Source organism: Crocodylus siamensis, chromosome 1 (assembly GCF_052110815.1).
Source record: "Crocodylus siamensis isolate JL-2025a chromosome 1, ASM5211081v1, whole genome shotgun sequence".
NCBI lineage: Eukaryota > Metazoa > Chordata > Crocodylia > Crocodylidae > Crocodylus > Crocodylus siamensis.
Window position 1 is genome coordinate 309,429,433 of NC_143395.1, and position 21,470 is coordinate 309,450,902.

General features: G+C 43.1%; 1 protein-coding gene across 1 annotated transcript in view; it reads right to left on the reverse strand.

Moving 5' to 3' along the window:
• Positions 1-21,470, reverse strand: part of MYO16 (myosin XVI) — a 545,578-nt gene that overhangs the window by 288,649 nt on the left and 235,459 nt on the right. Inside the window, exon 13 of the mRNA XM_090022346.1 lies at positions 19,921-20,048. Coding sequence (XP_089878472.1) covers positions 19,921-20,048 — 128 coding nt within the window. The remainder of the gene's footprint in view (positions 1-19,920; positions 20,049-21,470) is intronic.

The following is a 21,470-nucleotide window of genomic DNA, read 5'->3' on the forward strand; positions in this document are numbered from 1 at the left end:
AAAGGGGTGGGGGGTAGCTTTCTATATTAAGTAAAGCTATGTGTCCCTGCAAGCTGACATTGGCACCCAGGGTGGATGATTGGAGACTCTCTGGGTCAAAATCTGTGGCGAACAAGGCACAGAGGACACAATGGAGGGGGTCTACTACAGACCTTCTAGCTAGGATCACGAGCATGACCAGGAATTCACCAGGGAACTGACTGAGGCTGTGCACTCCCCATGGTTGTCATGGGAGATTTCAACTGCCTTGACACCTTGTGGGAAGAGCACTTGCCCACATCCAAACATCACAAAGCTTCCTCATGTGTGTGGATTTGCTCTTTCTGACTCAAGAACTCTACGGGCCAATGAGAGGCAAAGAGCTGCTTGACCTGGTACTGGCAATGTTGGATAACTTAATCAGTGACCTAACAATTGAAGGGAAGCTGGGAGACAGCAACCATGAGCTGATCACCTTCACCATCCACTATAAAGCTGGCAAGTCAGTCAGCAAAGCAGAAGTTCTCAACTTCAGGAAAAATTACTTTGACAAGCTCAGGAGGCCTGTTGGCGAGGCCCTAAGGGACCATGACCCAAAGGGGAGGGGAGTTCAGGAAGAGTGGTTGCTCCTCAAGGGAGTGATCCTGGAAGCTCAAGCAAGTCTATCCCCTTTCAGAGGAAAGGCAGCAAAAGGGCACAACAACCCCCTTGGCTATGCAGGGAACTAGTGGACCTCCTCCATCTAAAAGGAAAGACCTATAAAGCATGGAAGGCTGGATCCACCCCAAAGGAGGAGTACTCTGGACTGGTCCAGACCTGCAGGGAGCGAACCAGGAAAGCCAAGGCTGCGACTGAACTCCAACTGGCTACAAGTATCAAGGATAATAAAAAGTCCTTTTTTTAGATATGTGGGGAGCCAGAGGAAAAGCAAGGGTAATAATCAACCCCTGCTAAACCATATGGGTCAACTGACAATCAATGCCCAGGAAAAAGCCAACCTGCTTAACGGGTATTTTGCATCTGTTTTTCATCAGCCCCAAGGGACGGCCCTGGTCAATACAGTACGGGATGGCCAGGGTAAGGGAGAACTGTTACCCTTCAACAATGTTGACCAGGTGAAGGAACACCTTGAGAAACCAGACACCTTCAAGTCAGTTTCCCCAGACAGCTTACACCCTAGGGTACTTAAAGGAGCTGACAAGCATCATAGCTTAGCCACTGGCACGAATCTTTGAGAACTCGTGGTGCTCAGGTGAAGTGCCGAAAGATTGGAAGAAGGCCAATGTAGTGCCTATCTTCAAGAAAGGGAGGAAAGTAGATCCGGGGAAATACAGGCCCATCAGCTTGACCTCTATCCCAGGGAAGATCTTGGAAAAAATCATCAAAGAGACTATTCTTGATAAACTGGCTGAAGGCAACATCCTGAGGGATAGCCAGCATGAGTTTGTTGTGGGTGGGTCCTGCCTGACTAATCTCATCTCCTTCTATGACCAGGTGACCTATCACCTGGACAAGGGAGAAGAAATTGACATCATATATCTTGATTTTAAAAAAAGCTTTTGCTCTAGTATCCCATGATTATCTCATAGAAAAACTGGCCAGCTACAGCCTCAGCTACATCACAGTCCACTGGCTGGGGAAATGGCTCTGAGATCAGACCCAGAGAGTGGTAGTTAACGGAAGTCAATCATGGTGATATGCCATGACCAGTGGGGTCCCCCAAGACTCCCTCCTTGGGCCTATTCTTTTCAACATCTTCATTAATGATGTGGACATTGGTATCAGAAGTGGACCAGCCAAGTTTGCTGATGACACCAAACTTTGGGGTACAGCGTCCATACCTGAGGACAGGATAGTGATCGAGGCCTACCCTGACAGGCTCGGAAAATGGGCAGATGAAAATCTGATGGCTTTCAACACCAAAAAGTGCAAGGTACTCCACCTTGGAAAGAAAAACCTGCAGCATGCTTATAGGCTTGGCAGTGCTACGCTTGCTAGCACCATAGCCAAAAGGTATTTAGGGGTCATGATTGACCACAAGATGAATATGAGCCACCAATGTTATGTTGCACCTGCAAAGCAAGCAAAACTCTGGCTTGCATCCATAGATGCTTTTCTAGCAATTCAAAAAGGATGTGGAGAAGCTTAAAAGGGTGCAGAGGAGAGCCACACACATGATCAGAGGGCAGGAAAACAGGCCTTATGATGAGAGGCTGAGAGCTATGGGGCCCTTCAGCCTGGAAAAAACTCAGGCTCAGGGGGGACCTGGTGGCTGCCTATAAGTCTATAAGGGATGTACATCAGGATCTGGGGGAAAACCTGTTCACCAGAGTGTCTCGGGTGATGACAAGGTCAAACAGTCACAAACCATTTCAGGCTGGACATAAGGAAGAACTTTACTTTCCAAGCCCCCAAGGCCTCGAACAAACTGCCCCCAAAGGTGCTGCAAGCACCTACTCTGGACTCCTTTGAGAGTCAATTAGATGTGTATATTGCTGAGATCCTGTGACCCCAGCTGACTTCCTGCCCCTCGGGCGGGGGGGCTGGACTCGATGATCTTCCGAGGTCCCTTCCATCCCTAATGTCTATGAAATCTATGAAACCCTGGCTGCCATAACAATGGCACATTAATGTTCGTGTAGACATACCCAATGTCACATTAATGTAAATTCCTGGTGTCACATACTTGAAACTTTTCACAGAAGTGCTATGTTGCATCATAGGAGTCATAATTTAAATACTTTACGTGCTCTAACAATACTTCATCTCTCGGGCTGCACCATCCCCAGGAATTCTGGTAGAACCTATGGAAGTACTAGTTGGACCAGAATTTAGTCCAGAGAATTGAATAGGAATATAAGTGACCAACTCTAAGTTCCACCAAGCAATATATTTAACAGAACAATGCATCATAGGGCTATTTGAATAGAAATATTTATCTGTTGGAATAGTTTGTTTTTCAATATTAATTTAAAACTTAGTAAGAAGCCTTTTTTTTTCTTTTAACAAAACTTCACTTCTGTAAAAAAAAAAAAAAAATCTCTATGGACCCTCTCTCCTATTTCAAAACAGGCTCAATATAGGTAAAAAAAAAAAAAAAAAAAAAAGGGAAAGAAAATTTGTTGCACAATCAGTGTGTCAAATTCTAATATGTGAAATCACCGAGAGATAAAGTTATGAGGACTATATTCATGTACACTTGGTTTCTGTTCAATTATATGTCCACCATCTGCAAATAGAATAGCCCTTGTAACCAGAGCTACTTTTTTGGGAAACTTAACATGCAGAGAGAACGTCTCAAATTAGCTTGGCTTTTCCTTGTAAACTGACATAAATTTTACCCGATGTTCCTTTAACAGAACCTAAATATTTTGATATAGAGACAGCATGTGAAATATGTTGTGTATGTCAACTGCTGCTTTTAAAGGGCTTAAGAATTCTTACCTCCCACATTAAGGATCCTGTTCTGACTGTTTCTGAACTAACAAATAGCTACTTTTATTTATCAAAGCTCCTCTTCCAACTAGAGGTTTCATGAACATTGCCAAGTCCTTACAGACAAAGAATACCATTTTCACTGGCATTTTGCAAGTGCTTAAAATGGACAAAAACAAAGGAAGTCAATGAGCAGTGACAGCCATATAATTCAGTATCCAACTGTTTGTCAACATGTCAGGATGAAAAATGCTACACTCCCTGGAGTCTCTCTGGATATTTAAATGCATGAGATCTGCAAAGCACAATATAATTTTGAATTTTAATAGAACAATGACACCTCAAAGAAATTCCATATTATGTCTCGGTACAGTGAAGGAGCGTTTGAATTTCACTTTTGTCTAACTACTAAAATAAACTGGATATTTTTTTAAAATATGCTTTTAGATAAATTTTACTTTTTGGTTGTAGAAAGTACAATAGCCTGAACTGCAAACATATAATACAAAAAGATTATTTTTTCAATACTTGCAGAAGGGCTAGAAATCTAATAATAAAGCTTATTCATCTAAGACTTTCAAGCAACTTTGAAAGCTAAAGAGAATCAGATAAACCCAGAATACCGAGTAAATTTTTGGATACACACCTGAACTCAAAATGTTTCCAGATTTGACAGTTAGTAATCCAAATACTTATTTGGATATGCCTTAGAATCGAGGATTAAACAATGATACCGACTTTATGACATACAATAATCTACCTGATTTCTGAAAACCATTTTTCACATTACAAGTGATCATGACCCTCTTCCTTTCTGAAAGGTCTTGATCTCCCTGCAATCAAGCTATCTTTTCTTTTGTTTATTGTTTGTCTGCTACCCATGGGAATGTCCCTCTTTTCCAATTTCATGGCCCTCCAAACTTTTTCATCCTCCCTGTGCCTGCTTCTTCCTTCAGATACGATTAAAAATTATTTTCATTTGGAAGCTTATCTAGGTTTATCCCAACCATACAGCTGGTCCAATAAAAGATATCATCCACAAAAATCCTTGCCTCTTGGTTTATGTCAACAAAGTGATGTTTATACAAAATAGACAATAGAACAGGGGTGAGCAATTATTTGGGTCTTCGGGCCACATAGGGAGTTTTGGGGAGCTGTTGCAGCACAGGTCTGCACCTCCCCTCCCCATCTATAGAACAGCTCACCAAAACTTCCTAAGTAGCTCTGCTCTGAACTCAGCTGGGAAGTTGGGATGGGGCCATGAGTGGGTGGGGAACAGCATCTGGGAGCTGGACAGGTGTGTGGAGCCAGGGCTGGGAGTACAGGGTGATGACAGCATGGGGCCAAGACCTGGGGCACAGACATAATCTGCTGTCCTCACACTCTTGCAAAAAAGCACTGGTTCTGCAAGCAGGGGCACGTGGGGAGAGGTTTGTAGCTCTTCTCTGGGCCTCGGCCTGTGCTGTCACATCCCAAGGGATCCTGGGGTCTGCATGGAGACCAGCCGGGACCCAGGTGGGCAGAGTGTGTGGCCAGATGGGTGGGATGGGGCTGCAGGTGGGCAAGGAGCTGTGTCCAGTGGCAGGTCTGGGATCTTGGGGAGGTGACAGCACAGGGTCCTGGGGTCTGGGGCAGAACTGCAATCTGCTCCCCGCATGCCTCTGCCCGCAGAACCCAGACCCATCACAGAGGCATGTGGGCAGTGGATTGTGGCTTTGCCATGATCCCAAGCTGTCACTGCCCTGTTATCCCGTCCTGTGATCCTGGCCTTGCCCTCCTGTGCCACTCCCAAACTCTGTTCCCCCACTAGCCTAAGGCCCCAGCTGTGTGCCTTGTCTGCATGAGTCCTGCCCCTGCTGGTGCTTGCTGGGTGGATGAGTCAGGGTGCTTAGGCAGCAGGGCTGGGGCTGGGGCTGGCAGTGGAACTGCTGCCAATAGAACTGCCAGAAAGCTAGTCTGGCTGCCAATATTGCTGTGCACCTAGGGGCAGTTGTATCAGTCACATGCATGATGGCCTGGGCTGTCCCCTGCACCTGGGCAGGGTGGAACTGAAGGACTTGCTTTGGGCCGGGCAACATCCCTCAGCCAGCCAGATATGGCTTGTATGCTGTATTTTGCTCACCCCTGCACCTGAAGATAGGTTAATCAACTTTGCAACTAAAAACACCATATTTTTTAACCAGAGATTCTATATTAAATACCATGTCTATAATAATCAAGGATCCTGTTTTTTCTGATAAAAAGATCCCCATTTTTCAGATTAAAAAAACCCGCAAAATCCTAATTTTTCTGTGATTAAAATGAAACACCACTAATATATTAGTGGTGTTTTAGACATATATAGCAATATGTCAATATATATCAATATATTAGCGGTGTTTCATTTTAATCAAGGAAAGATGTGGATTTGGGGCTACTTTTCAGAAAAAACAGGTTCCCTGATAATAATAATGCAATACATGTTTTCCTTTTATTAGTTTATTAATTCAAGTAACTCAGATAGATGAGCTGATGATACAGTAATAAAGGGCTGTCAAGTCCTTATCACTACTAAAAGAAGAGATTTTTAATTTTTTTAAAAACTATGAATAGAAAGCCACTTGCCATTAAGATTGTGGTTCCTAAAATGCAAAATGGTTTAAAACAATTAATTTGATGCTTGCATTTTGATTTCTTTTATTTTTTAAATTGCCAAATAAGTAATCCCATAAACCATTAGCTAAATAGATCAGGATTGAGAGGTCTATGAAGTGTTCTATAGTTAGTTTTCAGGATAATTCTAGCACTTATCAGTACTTATTGCATTTCTCAGTCTGCATGCCTTGAGGGGAGGAAGACAATAACTGTAATAAGAAAATAATAGTGTTAGACAATAAACTAGAATGGTAAGACTAGAACCTGGTAGCTTTGCTGTCCAGGTATATAGTATACCACTATATTTCATTCAATATTTTTTTCATATGTATTTCATTCATATGGGCTAGGTTTTGGTAGGATGGGAGGGTATCATTTTTTATATGACATGATCGCTGATGGCATGGAATTAACAGAAAAAATACACTGAATGACAAATATAAAATAAGAAAAATGTTTTGACCAGGTGCCCCAAAGCATCATTGTCTTCTGAGTAGTTAAATCAAGGGGCATGTGGCCAATGGCACAGCTGAAGAGAGCATTTGATCTCACAATACCTATAACCAGAGTGGAGAAAATTAAGCGGCACTTGTGCATGAGAAGAGAGACATACTAACATAAAATATGACGTATAGAGGTTGATATACGTCACAGAGATATAAGCCATATCCTCTCAGGAGCTGTAAAAGGGTCACCTCTTTTGCTAAGTGTAGGGAAACTGTGTTAAAAGAGAGAAGGTAGCTGAGCAGTGGGATTAGCAACAGAGGAACACCACGTTCAGGTGATAAAGTATATCAATTATATTTTACAGATTAAGAATGTCACACTCAGAATCATAGAAACTTGGGGTTGGAAAGGACCTCTGACCCCTACCCAGAGCAGGACCATCCCCAGCTATAGCATCCCAGTCAAGGCTTTGTCTACCGAGGTCTTAAAAACCTTCAAGGATGGAGATCCCTCAACTTCTCTGGGTAACCTGTTTCCGCGCTTTACTACCCTCCTAGTAAGAAAGTTTTTCCTAATATTTAAGGTGAACTTCCCTTAATACAATTTGAGACTATTGGTCCTTGTTCTGTCATCTGCCACTTCTGAGAACAGTCTAGCTCCATCCTCTTTGGAACCCCACTTCAGGTGGTTGAAGGCTGCTATTAAATCTGCCCTCAGTTTTCTCTTTTACAGACTAAATAAGGCCAGTTCCCTCAGCCTACCCAGTATTCTATCTACCTTACAGCCCATTCAGTTCAAGCCACACTTCCTTAGCTTGCTTCCAAGAATGCTGTGGGAGACCATATCAAAGGCCTTGCTAAAGTCAAGGTATATTACGTCCATTGCTCTCCCCATATCCACAGAGCCAGTCAGCTCATAATAAGAGACAATCAAGTTGGCTAGGCATGACTTGCCCTTGGTGAATCCATGCTGACTTTTCCTAATCACCACCTTTTCCACCAAGTGCTTAACAATGGATTCCCTGAAGACCTGCTCCATGATTTTTCTGGGGACTGAGGTGAGGCTGACTGGTCTGTAGATCCCTATAGCCTCCTCCTTCCCTTTCTTAAAGATGGACTCGATATTTGCCCTTTTCAAATTGTCCAGGATGTCTCTCAGTTGCCAAGAGTGTTCAAAGATAATGGCGAGTGACTCTGCCATCACATTGGCCAATGCCCTTGGCAGCCTCAGGCGCATCACATCTGGCCCCATAGACTTACACACATCCAGCTTTTCTAAACAGTCCCTAAACTTTTCTTTTTACCACTGTTGGCTGCTTACCTCCTCCCCTAGCTGTGTTGCCTGGTACAATAGTCTGGGAGCTGACCTTGACTCTGAAGACTGAAGTGAAAAAGGCACTGAGTACTTCAGCCTTTTTTGCATCCTCTGTCACTAGGTTGCCCCTCGCATTCAGTAAGGGACCCACACTTTCCCTGATCCTCCTCTTGTTGCTGACATACTTATAGTAACTCTTCTTGTTACCCATCATGTATTTTGCTAGCAACTCCAGCTGCACTTTGGCCTTCCTGATTTCACTCCTGCATGCCCAAGCAATACTCTTACACTCCTCCCTAGTCCTTTGTTCAAGTTTCCACTTCTTAAAAGCTTCTTTCTTGTGGTTTAGCTCACTGAAGAGTTCCCTGCTAAGCCAAGTTGTTCTTCTGCCATACTTGCTAGTATTCCTACATATCAGGATGGTCCTTCCTGCCCCCTCAGTTTCTGTAAAATACAACCAGCTCTCCCGGACTCCTTTCACCCTCAGAAAGGCCTCCTAGGGGATCCTGTCCATAAGTTGCCTGAAAGAGTCACAGTCTTTTCTGAAGTCCAGGGTCCTTATTCTGTTACTGTCCTTCCCTCTTTTCCTCGGGATCCTGAACTCAATCATCTTGTGGTCACTGCTGCCCAAGCTGCTATCCACTACTACATTCCCACCAATTCTTCCCTGTTTGTGAGCAGCAGGTCAAGAAGAGCACGACCCCTATTCAGCCTCCCCAACACCTGCACCAGGAAGTTGTCCCCAACACTCTCCAAAAACTTCCTTGACTGCCTGTGCACTGCTGTATTGCTCTCCCAGCAGACGTCAGGGTGACTGAAGTCTTCCATGAGAACTAGGACTTGAAATTAGGAAACTTCTGCTAGCTGTGTGAAGAAAGCTTCATCCACCTCATCCTCCTGGTTTGGTGGTGTATAGCAGACCCCCACTGTGACATCACCCTTGTTGCTCCCCTCTGACCCTAACCCAGAGACTTTCAGTATCATACTGGAGCTCTGAGCAATTGTACAGTTCTTTTACATAAAGAGAAACTTCAACTCCTCTTCTCCCCTGTCCTTCCTGAATAGTTTATACCCATCCATAACAGTGCTCTAGTTATACAATCTATCCCACCAAGTTTCTGTTATTCCTCTCACATAAAAGTTTCTGTGACTGTGCAAGGACTTCCAATCCTTCCTGCTTGTTTCCCGGGCTTTGGTCATTCATGTCCAGCAAACCTAGTTTAAATCCTTCCTTCTGATTTTGAAACAATTCCAAAACTCATCATTAGAAGCAAACTCCATTGATCATCAAACATCAAATGGCTCACACATTGTGAAAACCACCAGTACAAAAACAGCCTGTGCATCTCTACCACCATCACAATCAACACCATCAAACAAAACTAGCAGGGTGTGGACACAAACTTGTGGAGTCCTTTCAGTTTCAAAAGAGAGCAGCTGGTATTTCTAATTGTTATGTTTGAGGGAGCTGAGTAATATTCAAATGTAGTAAAACAGCTCCATTTTTAACCCTGGATGAAGAAGCACATTATTAATGGGTACCTTAAACTCCTGAGGAAGATGACACTATTCTAAACTCACAGAGGTACTGGTGTAAATTGAAACCTCATTTGTTATTGTGTTTCATCTCCCATGATCCTAATGCTGGGGGGAAATAAAAATAATACGCAGTGAGTAGAAATTAGAATTTCCCTCTGATCCCAGCTGGGGACAGAGAGTGAAGCTTTAACTGTAAAATCTTCCTTGCCTCCTACACTTCAATGGTCTAGAGAATAAACGTATGTGACTTCATGGTCCTATAAAGTACAATACAGCCATTTTCCAACATATACAGTATTACTGAGTAAGTGGCTTCAGCCCCATCAGTGTGCTACAAATATATAATACAGAGGTTTTTCACAATCTCTTCTGAAAAACTTGCAGTGTAAGCATGGGACTAGAGATAACAAGTGGATACAGGGACAGGAGGAAGGAGGTAAAAATAAAGTGATTAAGGGCACATGTGATATGCAGTGATCACAGCTGCCTTTACTGTTGTTAAAATATATTAGCACTAATCTATACCTTTTTAGCTGTCAAAAGAAGTAGAATCTGCTTTTTCAGCTATAGCTTTCACAGCATTTTGGAGAAAGCCAGATCTAAAAGGAGTGTTTTAAACAGGTTCTGAGAACTTGATCAAATCCCCCAAGGTATGTAGGTGGAGAAACGTCTCATTCTGCAATTCTGGTCAGATTTAGGTAACTCTACTGAGCCCTGTCAATGCGGAGGCACTTGTGGGCCTGCACAGAATTAGAATTTCAGGCACCTAAAACACTTTAAGGGCAAAACCAGCAGTGCTTCTGGAGTTCAGGAGTTTCTAGAGTTAGGTCTCAGTTAAACTGGATTTTTCAGGAATGGACCTTTGGGTTTCAGTTGCTCAATTCCACTGACATCCTTATTTGGATTTGGTGCTTGGTCTTTATTATTATTTGGGTAAATATGGAAGAAAAAAAAAGTTCTATAAAACAGATAAGAATGGTACCATTAATAGTTATAGTGTATGCAGAATTCATTAGGTATGGTATGTATCCAAGAAGAGAGTAACTAATGACTCATTAGTAACGGCCAGTAAACCCATGGGAAATGCCTTATTGCAATTAAGCTTTGGGCAGCAAAAAAGTTGAAACTCAAGAACATTGTTAATAGAAAATAAACATTAACTTTACAAATTAAACAGGCTGACATGCTTGATGAGGATGATGAGAATCAACATGAAAGAGCATATTCTTGTGAGAGCATTTCCAGATTGCCTTAGTCTCTTCTAAAATGTAATAGGTTGCTTGATGTACTGAAAATGAAATAATTTCTATGGGGCTTTATTATTATTACTACAACTGTACAAGAGAGTCAGACTTTGTAGAAGAAACTTAAAATGACAGCTAACTTTGTGTCTTGTAAGCCTAATATGCTTAGGAAGCAAAACATAACTGCTAAATATTATTACATTTGGAAGCACGGATATTTACTTTATCTGTCTGTATATAACTTATAGACCAACATGGCAGCCTCTACACATTTCTTAGTAAAATTTATGCTAGTAAGACCTGTTAATAAACATAATTACTTTTATGAGCCGCATTACAAAATCCTGTGCTATTACTATAAAGAAGTGATTCTGGGGTGTTGCGAGATCCTCTGAAAGGTGTGCTGTGGTATGAGAAGATAAACAGTGAGGAGAAAAGGAGATAAGTGCAGCTTCAGGCTTGTCCTTTGCCTTCACTGCCTGGCCTCTATGCAAGGAGGTAAGCATTGTAATAAATACGTTAATTTTTGAATGGGGTACCACTCAATTCAGACAAGTTATGCAGGAGAGGTTTGCATCTAACAAAGGGTGCCTGGAGTCTAAAAAGGTTGAGAACCACTTTAATTATTTTCATACATAATTAAAAACTTGTCAAAACAAACAGACTGGCTCTTTTTCTTAATTATATTTTGTTTCACTTCCTTATTACTCTTCTGATTATGGAGCAGTGATTACATATGGAGACCTGCATGGAATGCCATTAAGGCCCTATCTACACATTACACTTACGATGTGAGTAACTAGATAATTACATCTGAAGTTGTAACACAGCCACACACTCAATTAATGGCATGATAAAACAAGGAATAAGCCCCCATATTACTCCATGGAAATCTGTACTAACTTTGTGGCTTGTTCTTATCATGACATTAACTGAACATGTGGCCAGGCACTCCCCTATGGCTGGGAGCCCCTTCAGCTGATGGGGCTCATACCCATGAGGATGCCTCATGCGCTTCAGCAGCTGGGAGTACCATTAGCTGATGGGGCTCACAGCTGCTGTAGAACATATGGCACTCCAACGGCTGCAAGGCCTATTAGCTGAGTGACTTGCAGCCATGGTAGTGCATTGGGTACTCCCCTGGCTGTGAGCCCCATCAGCTTTGCTCCCAGCCATAGGAATTAGCTACTTGCAGGTACAGGGCGAAACCAGGATTATGATCCTAGGCTCATCCTGCACCGGCAATGCAGCATGATTGAATCTGATCCTGGATCCCACTATAATGCCTCATGCTATCCATGTGTGGATTGGCAGGAGGCATAATTGTGTGGATTGTGCATCAGATCCTATCACACCTCTACCCGAGTGTCTGGAAGGGGCCTTCCAGGCATCATTGTGGCTACACATGGGGATAAGCATCTGCCCAGATGCATCACTTTGCAAGAGAATATAATGGAACTCTCCAGTTCGTACGTAACAGCAAGATTCTATTAACATGGCAATAAAAGCCAGACTAACTTATTCATTAAAACATTCATTAAAACACCAAAACAAACAGTGCCCTTCTCATTCTGAGATAACTACTTGAACCAATTCATTTGGGATAACTAGCCATTTATTATGTTCTTAGAAGAAACAGAACATTTTTCTGATCATAAATTATCCTCTAAGGAGAACCCACACACTCCAGATTTTCTCACCACTGCCGCCATCATTATCTCTGTTGCTTAGGATTATATATTAGAGATGGGTTTTTTTGTTTTGTTTTGTTTTGAATTTGGTTTTTAAGTAGAGAATAAGGCCATCCTCATTCCAGGACATGGATGTAAAAAGACTTACACCTCACCTTTCTCCTTAAAGACATTAAAACAAAATCCAGATGACTGTAAGTTTTTTTAACTCTTAAACAAGAACTACTCATTGGTATTGCATGATGATGTGATGTGGAATGAAACTAACACACTTCATGCACCTCTTCCTTCTGCTCCTTAGAAAAAAAATATGGGAAACTGCCCCAAATCCCTCCTCTGAGGTCAGTCTACCCCGAATCAGCAGCATCACAACCACACCATAACCCACTGGAGGAATAGCAAGAAAGTGCCATAGCATCTTTACAGGATGTAGTAGGAGGAAATAGAGAATCAGGTTCCTAGCACATGACCCTGGCAGTCTATTTACTGCCCTCCTTCCTCTGGAGGCTTTGTGTTGGGGGAAAAGAGTAGGATCTGCCCATATTCCAATCAGGGACAAACAGAGATGGATTAGAGGTGGATCCTCACTCATTCTTTGGATCAAAAGTATGAAACCAGGGGTCAGCTTTTTCTGGGAACAATACATGATTCAGGATCGTTCACAAATCCAACAGCAGAGAGATAGGGAGGTGGGCTTGACCCTCCACTAAGCATCATTTAGACCCAATCACTCAACCCTCATTCTAGTAAAGTAGACTTTTTCTGCTGCTAAATAACGCCAGTAGTCCACAGGCTACAAGCACCAACTTTTATTTCTGCTCGGGGGGTGCGGGGAATAAGATGATGGATATGTGAAAAGTTTTATACATTTCAGATGACAGCTTGAGGGGGTCCACACACTCAGCTCTTCTGCCTGAGGTTCAAGCCCATGCAGGAGCTGGCACTGATCAGAAAATGCAAATCCATTTCTGTAAAAATGGGTTCCAGAATTTTTTTCCAGCCAAAATCAGGCCAAGGGATCAAAAATGTAGTTTCCATGGTATGAGATTTCTAAAAAAATGCTATGTTGAGAAAGCCAAAATGGATTTTTTTTTTCAGTTGGCTGCCTGCTCAGCTGCCTGCTTTCTCATTACACTTTCTCCCTACAGACAGAGGCCTTCCAGGCAGTCTGCCAGAGTCTGAATGCTCCATCTGAGGCCTCCCCAACTCCCCACCTCCAACCTGGCTGCTGGAAGGCAACAAAACTGCAAAGCAAGCAGAGAGCTGAAGTATTCAGCTTCCTCTAAGCAAGTCACAGTGAAATTCAGTAGTGTAATTATATGTGGGCAACTTGAGCACCAGCACTAGGTGCTGACCTTAAGGGGACCCCCTAGATTCCCTTCACCTGCTGCAGCACAGCACATCCCTGCTTTATGCTCTCTCACTCTTGTGCAGCAGCAATAGATGGCAACAGGAACTGGCAATAATGGTAAACATACAAGTCACCTGTGGCTGCCCCTTCCCTCCCTGCTTTCTTTTGCTGTCTTGCACCCAGTCGTGCTTATTTTACATATATAACGATAGAGTGAAAAAAGTAGGGGCCCATGAGTTTGGTTGTGTAGGGCCCACTAGAGGGTTAATTCAGGCCTGCTTCCACTCTTATAGTATACCTGATGCTCCTCCAGCTGCCAAATTCATCAATTGCAGTGGTCAGTGGTGATGTATATTGGCAGTGAGAGCAAGGGCCAGCAGCTGTAGTAACAGGCCACCAGCAAGAGCAGACCAGCCTGGGATGCCAGGGGATTACAACTTAACTTGAGTCAGGAGGGGATCTGGTACAGAATTTCGATAAACCAGTCTGTGGCAGGGCACTGTTGGTGCCTGCCACTTTAAGGGCTGGAGCAGGCAGCAGCCAGGTGTTTGAGCATGGCAGCCATTTTGAGACCCAGGATATATATAGGGTGAAGCAGCGGTTTGCTGCTGGCAGTAGTGAGAGAGACATCAGCTGGCGGAGCTGAGACTCAGGAACAGCCTGGAGGTTTATGAGCTGGGGCTATGTGGATGGAGAAGGCTCCTGGTCCTGGGCATGACCTAAAACTGCGCCTTGCTGGGGATGGGTGGTGTGGTGGGGCTCCTGGTGGCACAGGAGCCCCCAGGAAATACCAGACCAGTTAACACACCAGTGAAAGGCAGGTCGGGGTAACTTAATAACCCTATAGTAGGGCCCGAGAAAGCGGACCCATGTAAGAGAGTGTGGGCTACTTGCTCAGAAGCCTGACTTGAGGCTCCCTCAACCGGTCAATGCTGGGGCCAGGAAAGGTCAAAAGGGCCAGGGGCCCACCACGAGGGATGCCCAGGGGTTCTGACTGGCCTCAAAGGTGAGGCCAGGGCCTGTGTGGCCAAAGGCCCTGGGGGGGCTACCACACCCAAAAAGGGGAAGAGTGCAGGGAGCTTGGCAACCCAGAATGAGGGCAGAGTAGGCTGCCTGATTAGGACGGATCTAGTTGGGGTCCAGACTGGAGGGTTATGGGGCCCAGTGTGGGGCCAGAGATGTTAAGAACTGAGATGCCATCTGTGAGGCATGGGCTGTGGTATAGGGAAGGTTCAGAGCCATAGATAATGCCCCCTGGCATCAGAGAAGGAAATGGGCAACATCCCACCTGGGTAATATCTTAATCACTGTCCATCAAGGTGTGGCAGGTGAGAGAGGCAGGTGGTTAGCCCAGAAACAGGTGGGCAGGCCAACTTCTAACCGGCCCCAGGGAGGCCCCCTCACCATTACACAGCCTAACCTAAGTCACTTAAGTCTGATAATACCGCCATCCAGGTCTATCTTAAACCAAGTCCCACCATTTTTAAACAGGTCTATGTGCAATGAACCTGTATACTGTTCTGGGTTGGTTTCAGTCACTTATACCAGTTTAATACCTGTACCTGGCCTATGTGGATAGCTAAGGAACTAACACCTGCAGTGGATTTTCTATTTTCTAGATAAAACTATGAAAACCTTTCAGTCAAACAGATATTATCCCAGAAAAAAAACAGTTCTGCAAAAAGGGCAAAGAACCCTGCTTTCCCTGCACTGTTCCAGGGGCAGCGATTAGAAAGTTATTCTGATTCCTAGTAAGCTAAAACTGCCACCCGGAATTAGCTGCAATAGTGAGGATTTAATCTTTAAATGTCATTCATTGTTAAGAAAGGGAATACATTTGTCTCATATAACAGAATCAAGATTATTTTCACACAGAAGTTAACTCCAGAATATCTCTTCAGGCCCTTCAGAGAATTCCCAGTTCCCTTCTGGCCTTTCAGTTATTACCAGAGGAAAAATAAAAGAGAATTTGACAAAGGAATGTAACTTTATCAGATTATCTAAACCTTACTTCTTTTACAGAGATAACAAATGCCTTCACTTGAGCATCTAGTCCCAGGCTGAACTGTGGATCCAATGATAATCCAGCTAAAAAATGCCAGAAATGTTCATATTTGTCAATGGCCTTGCTATAAAACACACTTACTATCCCTAATTTCTAATACCCTCAACAAAATATTCTATCATGTATACTACTAGAAAGAGGCAGGTTGGGCCTAAATACTCATCAACACTATACTCCCTTGCTACCTCGTTATCTAAACGCTATACTCCCTTGCTACCACCAACATCCACCTGCTCCCAATATTTGCTGTTTCTTCACACAAATCACTTAATGCATTAGTATATTAATTCTGAATTTTTTTTGAAGGGTAAGTACATTTTATTGAATGTTTCACACCACACACCCTTATTGTTAGCCTCACAAAAATATTAATCAACCAGTTATATTCCCAGTGGATAACAAGGGAGACTGCAGTTTCCATTGAGCAATTTGCTGAAAATGCTGACTGTATTGCCTTAGGAAATGTCTTATTTTTATCAAAAAGAATTATTTCAACTAAACAGAAGTCAATATCAATGGAAGATAATGTAAGCACAGGATGATTATCTGCTCTTACTTAAATGTCACTGCTCAACATACAATTAAATAATATCTCCATTCAAATTAGGTTATACAAAAGGTTTTTGGTTTGTTTCAGTCAACTGTAGTCTGTTTTACCAGAAGAGTACACCTTTATTTTAAAACTCACAAAGCATTTTTTCAAAAAACAGTAACTGCTAAATGGACAAAACATCTACTTATGAGATTCAGAGGATCTTAGAAAATATATAGTGCTTCTAGTGCTCAGAGAAATTGTTATCCATATTAGGGCACTCTAATCAATTGTTACATTATTTATGTCTATCCATTTATTTCAAATATTATAATCATACAGCAGCATGAATACCCAGATCTGTCTATATAACTTGTGCACTGGTAGGGTCATAGTAACTAAACATCTCACAAGTAGATTTAGCTGAAAAAATCCAAGGTTTTTGGCTGGAGGATAATTTCACTTTTAGGTTTCTGTTCAAATCAATCAAAAAATAGCCAATATTTTCTTTAAAACAGGGTATCAGCCTTGCAAGCAATAAAGCAGTGAAATTTATGGGAAATCTAAGTTTTATTGAGCAGCTGCAGTAGATTTCCAGTATCCACTGCTCTAGGACAGAGCAGCCAATGGACTGCCCTAGAAGCCCAGAACCCAGCACTTTCAGTGTAATGAAGCATATCAGGCTTGGCAAACCATCATTTTCCAATGAAACATGTCATCAGCTTCACTCACAATGTTTAAGAAATGTCTCATCACCAGGGATCTGAGTTTTCTATTTGCTGCATAAAAATGCAGATTTTCTCCTTTAAAAAAGAAAAAAAGCATGATTTTTTTCCTTTAGAGGAGAAAAATGTGGGAAACTGTGGGTTTCCCTTTGCATACTGGCAGAATTCCAGCCTGCAAGGGGCTGGGGGCAGCAGGAGGAAAGGGAACCTGTGCAGCATGTGCAAGGGCAGGAGGGGGTGCCATGTGGATGTGCATTGCACACACATGCATATGGCAGCTAGGCAGCATAATGGAGGGCAGCTCTTGCAGCTCCCCACAAGTAAGTCTATGGGGAAGCATAGGCTATGTTCCCCCGCCCCCCCCAATTTCTGCATCCACAGCAGAGCATCGTCAGACTGCTGGAGCAGTATGGGCAGGAGCCACCTCCACGGCCCAGTGGTCAGGACCCAACACAGGAGAAAAGAGCAGGGTGGCAAGACTTGTAGCTGCTGTCACTGCCATCACCACTGCCAACACCAGGACCCCTATGCCAGCCATACTGCCAGCAGTGTGAGGTGTAATGGACTGGGGGGAAGGAGGGGCAGGCTACCTTCATACTTCTACCAACAGCCACTCAAGCACTAGGCTATGGCTCTACCCTGGAGGGGAAGTCTGGTGGGGGGCAGTACAGGTGGCCTGAGCGGAACAGCAGCTGAAGTGGCATCCGGGCCATGGCAGCAGGGTAGAACTGTGACTTGGCATGCAAGAGGCTGCTGGTGGGAGAAGGTGAAGACAGCATGGCCCCCCTGGTTTGTTAGTGCTTGTGCTGTTGGCTGTGTGGTTGGTGTCAGGGTCCTGGTGGTGGCAACAAGTCTCGCCACCCCATTCCACCCTCCCAAGCTAGGTCCCACCCACTGAGCCATGGAGGGGGCTGAAGCCCCATGCTCTTCTGTGGACACACAAATCTGGGGGGCCCATGTTCTCCCAGCTCCCCAGACATTTTGCCTATGACAGAAGCAGGCAATTACTTTGGGCGGAACACCATTTATTGAGTTTTGACAAGTTATGGAGGGCTACATGGGTAGCCCCACCCCCTGACAGGTACCCCGTCCCCTCGTTGCCATCTTGTGACTGGAAGTCCTGCCCCCTGAACTTTGTCACCTGAAATCCGTTCCCTTGTCTCCAGAAGTACTCCTTTCAGCAAGGGGTTTTGCCATCTCAGAAGCAGAAAAATACCAAATTATAGTCTAAAAAGCACGCATCTACAACATTCATTAATCCAATTTCTAAAATATTTTTGTTCTGATTTACGTGTGTTTGTGTAGTGTACACAGATGTCAAAATGAAGTCTTACTCTTGTATATTGTGACGGGTGCATATAGTTTTGTGAAGGGCCTGTGGGATGTGGGGGGGAGGGTAGCTGGAATGTGTGAGTGGTGGAGGGGTCCACGTATATGGCAATGCGAGGGGCTGTGGGTGCATATTAATGCGGGGGGTGTGGGACTCACCCTATGAACACACACACAGGCCCTGCCTCTACACACACACACACACACACACTGCCGCTGCTTGCGCTGCCCCGCCTACAGACATGCACACATAGCCTCTGTTTACACACACACATAGACACATTGCCCCTGCCTACAGACATATGCACTGCCCCTGCCTACAGACACATGCACTGCCCCTGCCTGCATGCGTGCATGTCCATGCACGCACGCACACACATACCAGCGCAGCCCCGTGCTCCTCAGTCTGATGATGCAGCTGGCAGCCACATGGTCCTGGAGGAGGGTGGAGGCAGGAAGAGAGTGAAATGGCTGGGGGTGGGGCAGAACTGGGCTTCTCAGTCCCTCTGAGGGATCCCCCTGGGTCCTACTGCCCCTGGCTCCTGTCAGCTTTGACAAGCAGCCAGGAGCAAATAAATGTTAATTTACTAATTTTTTTTAAGGGGCCCCGTGGGCTGGATAGAATGGCCTGGTAGGCCAGATCCTGCCCGTGGGCCATATTTTGCCCACCCTGGCCTATGGCATCATTTATGTTTGGGCAACCCCCTGCCCCATACAACCTCAACCTGCCCCCCACACATGTCCCCTTGTCCTGCACACACATCCCACACTGAGGGGCTTGGGCCTCAGGGTGGTTGGGAGTGAGGGGCACCAGCAGGGCAGGGGGTGTGGGAAACAGTGGGTTGTAGGTCGAGAGTGAAGGACACCAGCATATCAGGGCTGCTCAGTGCCACAAAGCAGCTGGGTGGGTGGGGCAGTTGTAGCTACTTGTAAATATGGCAATAAAACTTTGTGTTCAACTGATACCACAAATGAGAGAGAGGTGTTTCATTTTAATAATGGAAAAATGCATATTTTGGGGTTTTTAATCAGAGAATTTGCCGTTTTTAAACAGAGAAAACCAGGATCCCTGATCATCGCAGTCTGTGAATTAAATGAAGTATTATTATGTTAATTTTACAGTTGAAGAGTTGAGTCAGAAACATTATCTTGGGGTTCAACAGTGAGCTTAGAGAAGTTCAGAAATTCTAAATGTGTTCCTAAGCCCTAAGCCTGAACTATTGGATTATCCTTCCTCTCTAGTTTATATTTTAGTTCAGATTCAGTTTAGATTTAATTCATTTCTGATGCAGTCTCTCTGAACCTTCCCAATAAGGCAGAATATAGATCTAATACATAACAAGCAAACAACGGAAGCAAACCAAACAGTCAGTTGTATATATTGGGCTAGCTTAGCTACTAAAGATGAAGTTGGATGAAGCTGTTATTTCCCCACCATAACTTCTAAATCGTAGATTTAATTCAATCTTTTTTTTCTTCTGATGCTGTTTGCTGCAATGCAGTGGACACAGCAAGAAAAAAAATAAGAAATCAGCTGAGAGGGGAAATAAAAATGAAACCTTAACACATGAATCACTGGGGACACATTTCAAATGCAAGAGTTATAAATCATTTAAACAAAAAATAAAACATCACCTCAGGATAAAGCATTGAGGACGTCGCTCCTGAAACACCATGTGGTATGCTCTTTCAGCACATGAAAATATATGTGGAGGAAGTGATGAACACAGTTTGCCAGAGTTGCTTAGGTAAAGTTGTGTGACCTGAAAAATAATTGGATTTTAACAGATGGAGAAAATTCTAAACCAAACTGCTTTGTGTGTTCAATAAATGTTTAACAGGTTGACTAGTCATTATAAACTGAACATTTGTGATTACAAAGCACTCTTTAAAGAAAATAGAAGTTTTATGACAAATATTGTAGTGGAGGCACAACTTTAATCTTCAACACTTAATTATAACCATGGTACATAATATTACAGATTGTTTTTAAGTTGACATATTAGGTTACATTATTTATATTTGTAATGGATAATCCTTCAATGTACAGTTTTAAGTTTTAAAAAACAAAAATATAACTATTCTTTGAATAATTAAAAAAGAATCAATGAATGCTGGTCACAAGTTGAGTAATTTGTTATATGACACAGCAGACACAAGTAATCTATTTACAGCATGGAAAAAAATCTCTGTAATACACAGAATTAATAGCATGCTCTGTACATGTTATTTACACGTTGCTAAAAATGTTATCCATTGTGAGCTTATGTTCTGAATGAATCTTGACATTTAAATTGTTTACTAATTAGAACTGTGGCCTTCGGTGAAATAATCTGCTATTTCTGTGGTCCAGCTCATTTCATAGTTTCATAGTTGTTAGGGGCTGGAAGGGACCAAATAATGCTGAACCTAAGTCAAATGATTTAATTATTCAGTTGCTGTTGATCTGTGGGCTAAAGCAACATTGTGGTATACAACTACCAGTGTAAAAATCTCAGAGATGGTTCTGATCTTCTATTCTGGTCTGAGAAACTCCAAATATCCCTCAACTTCTGCCCTGTATACAGTCTCTTCACCATAGTGAAATCCATACCTACCTGTCCTACTGTCTTCTCTCCTGCCTTGTCCCCTCAGCCCCTTTTCTTTCCATTAAGAAAATCCATTAAACAATTATAGGACTAACATAGCAATTGCTGCCAGGTTTATCACTTTTTTGTAACATATGTCTGTCTTGCCTGTTTAGATTTTAAACTCTTTGCCACAGGGACAAACTATTATACTATTTTTGACTAGCATAAGAAGGCTTCACTCCTTAGGCACAAGTGAATATTTCCATAGCTACCATACTTTGCCAATGAATACTTCAATGTAGTACAGAACACTGATAACAATCTTGCAAGAATTTATTTTTGTGTGTGCATGTATTCCCTGTGTATTAAATAAATGCTGCATATAAGTAACAAACTGGGATTCTATTCTGCCTCCAAAAAGGATTACTTATTTCCCAAATGACAGTGGGAAATAAGTAATCCTTAACAACTGGTAATGGACATCTGTGTTCTGATATACTACACACTGACAGTGGCACCAAAACAAAGCTTTGTAATGTGCTTTATATGAGTTCAGAGTAACAAGTTTCTCATAAAGTAATTTATTCATGTTTGAAAATTTATTAGTTATAGCTG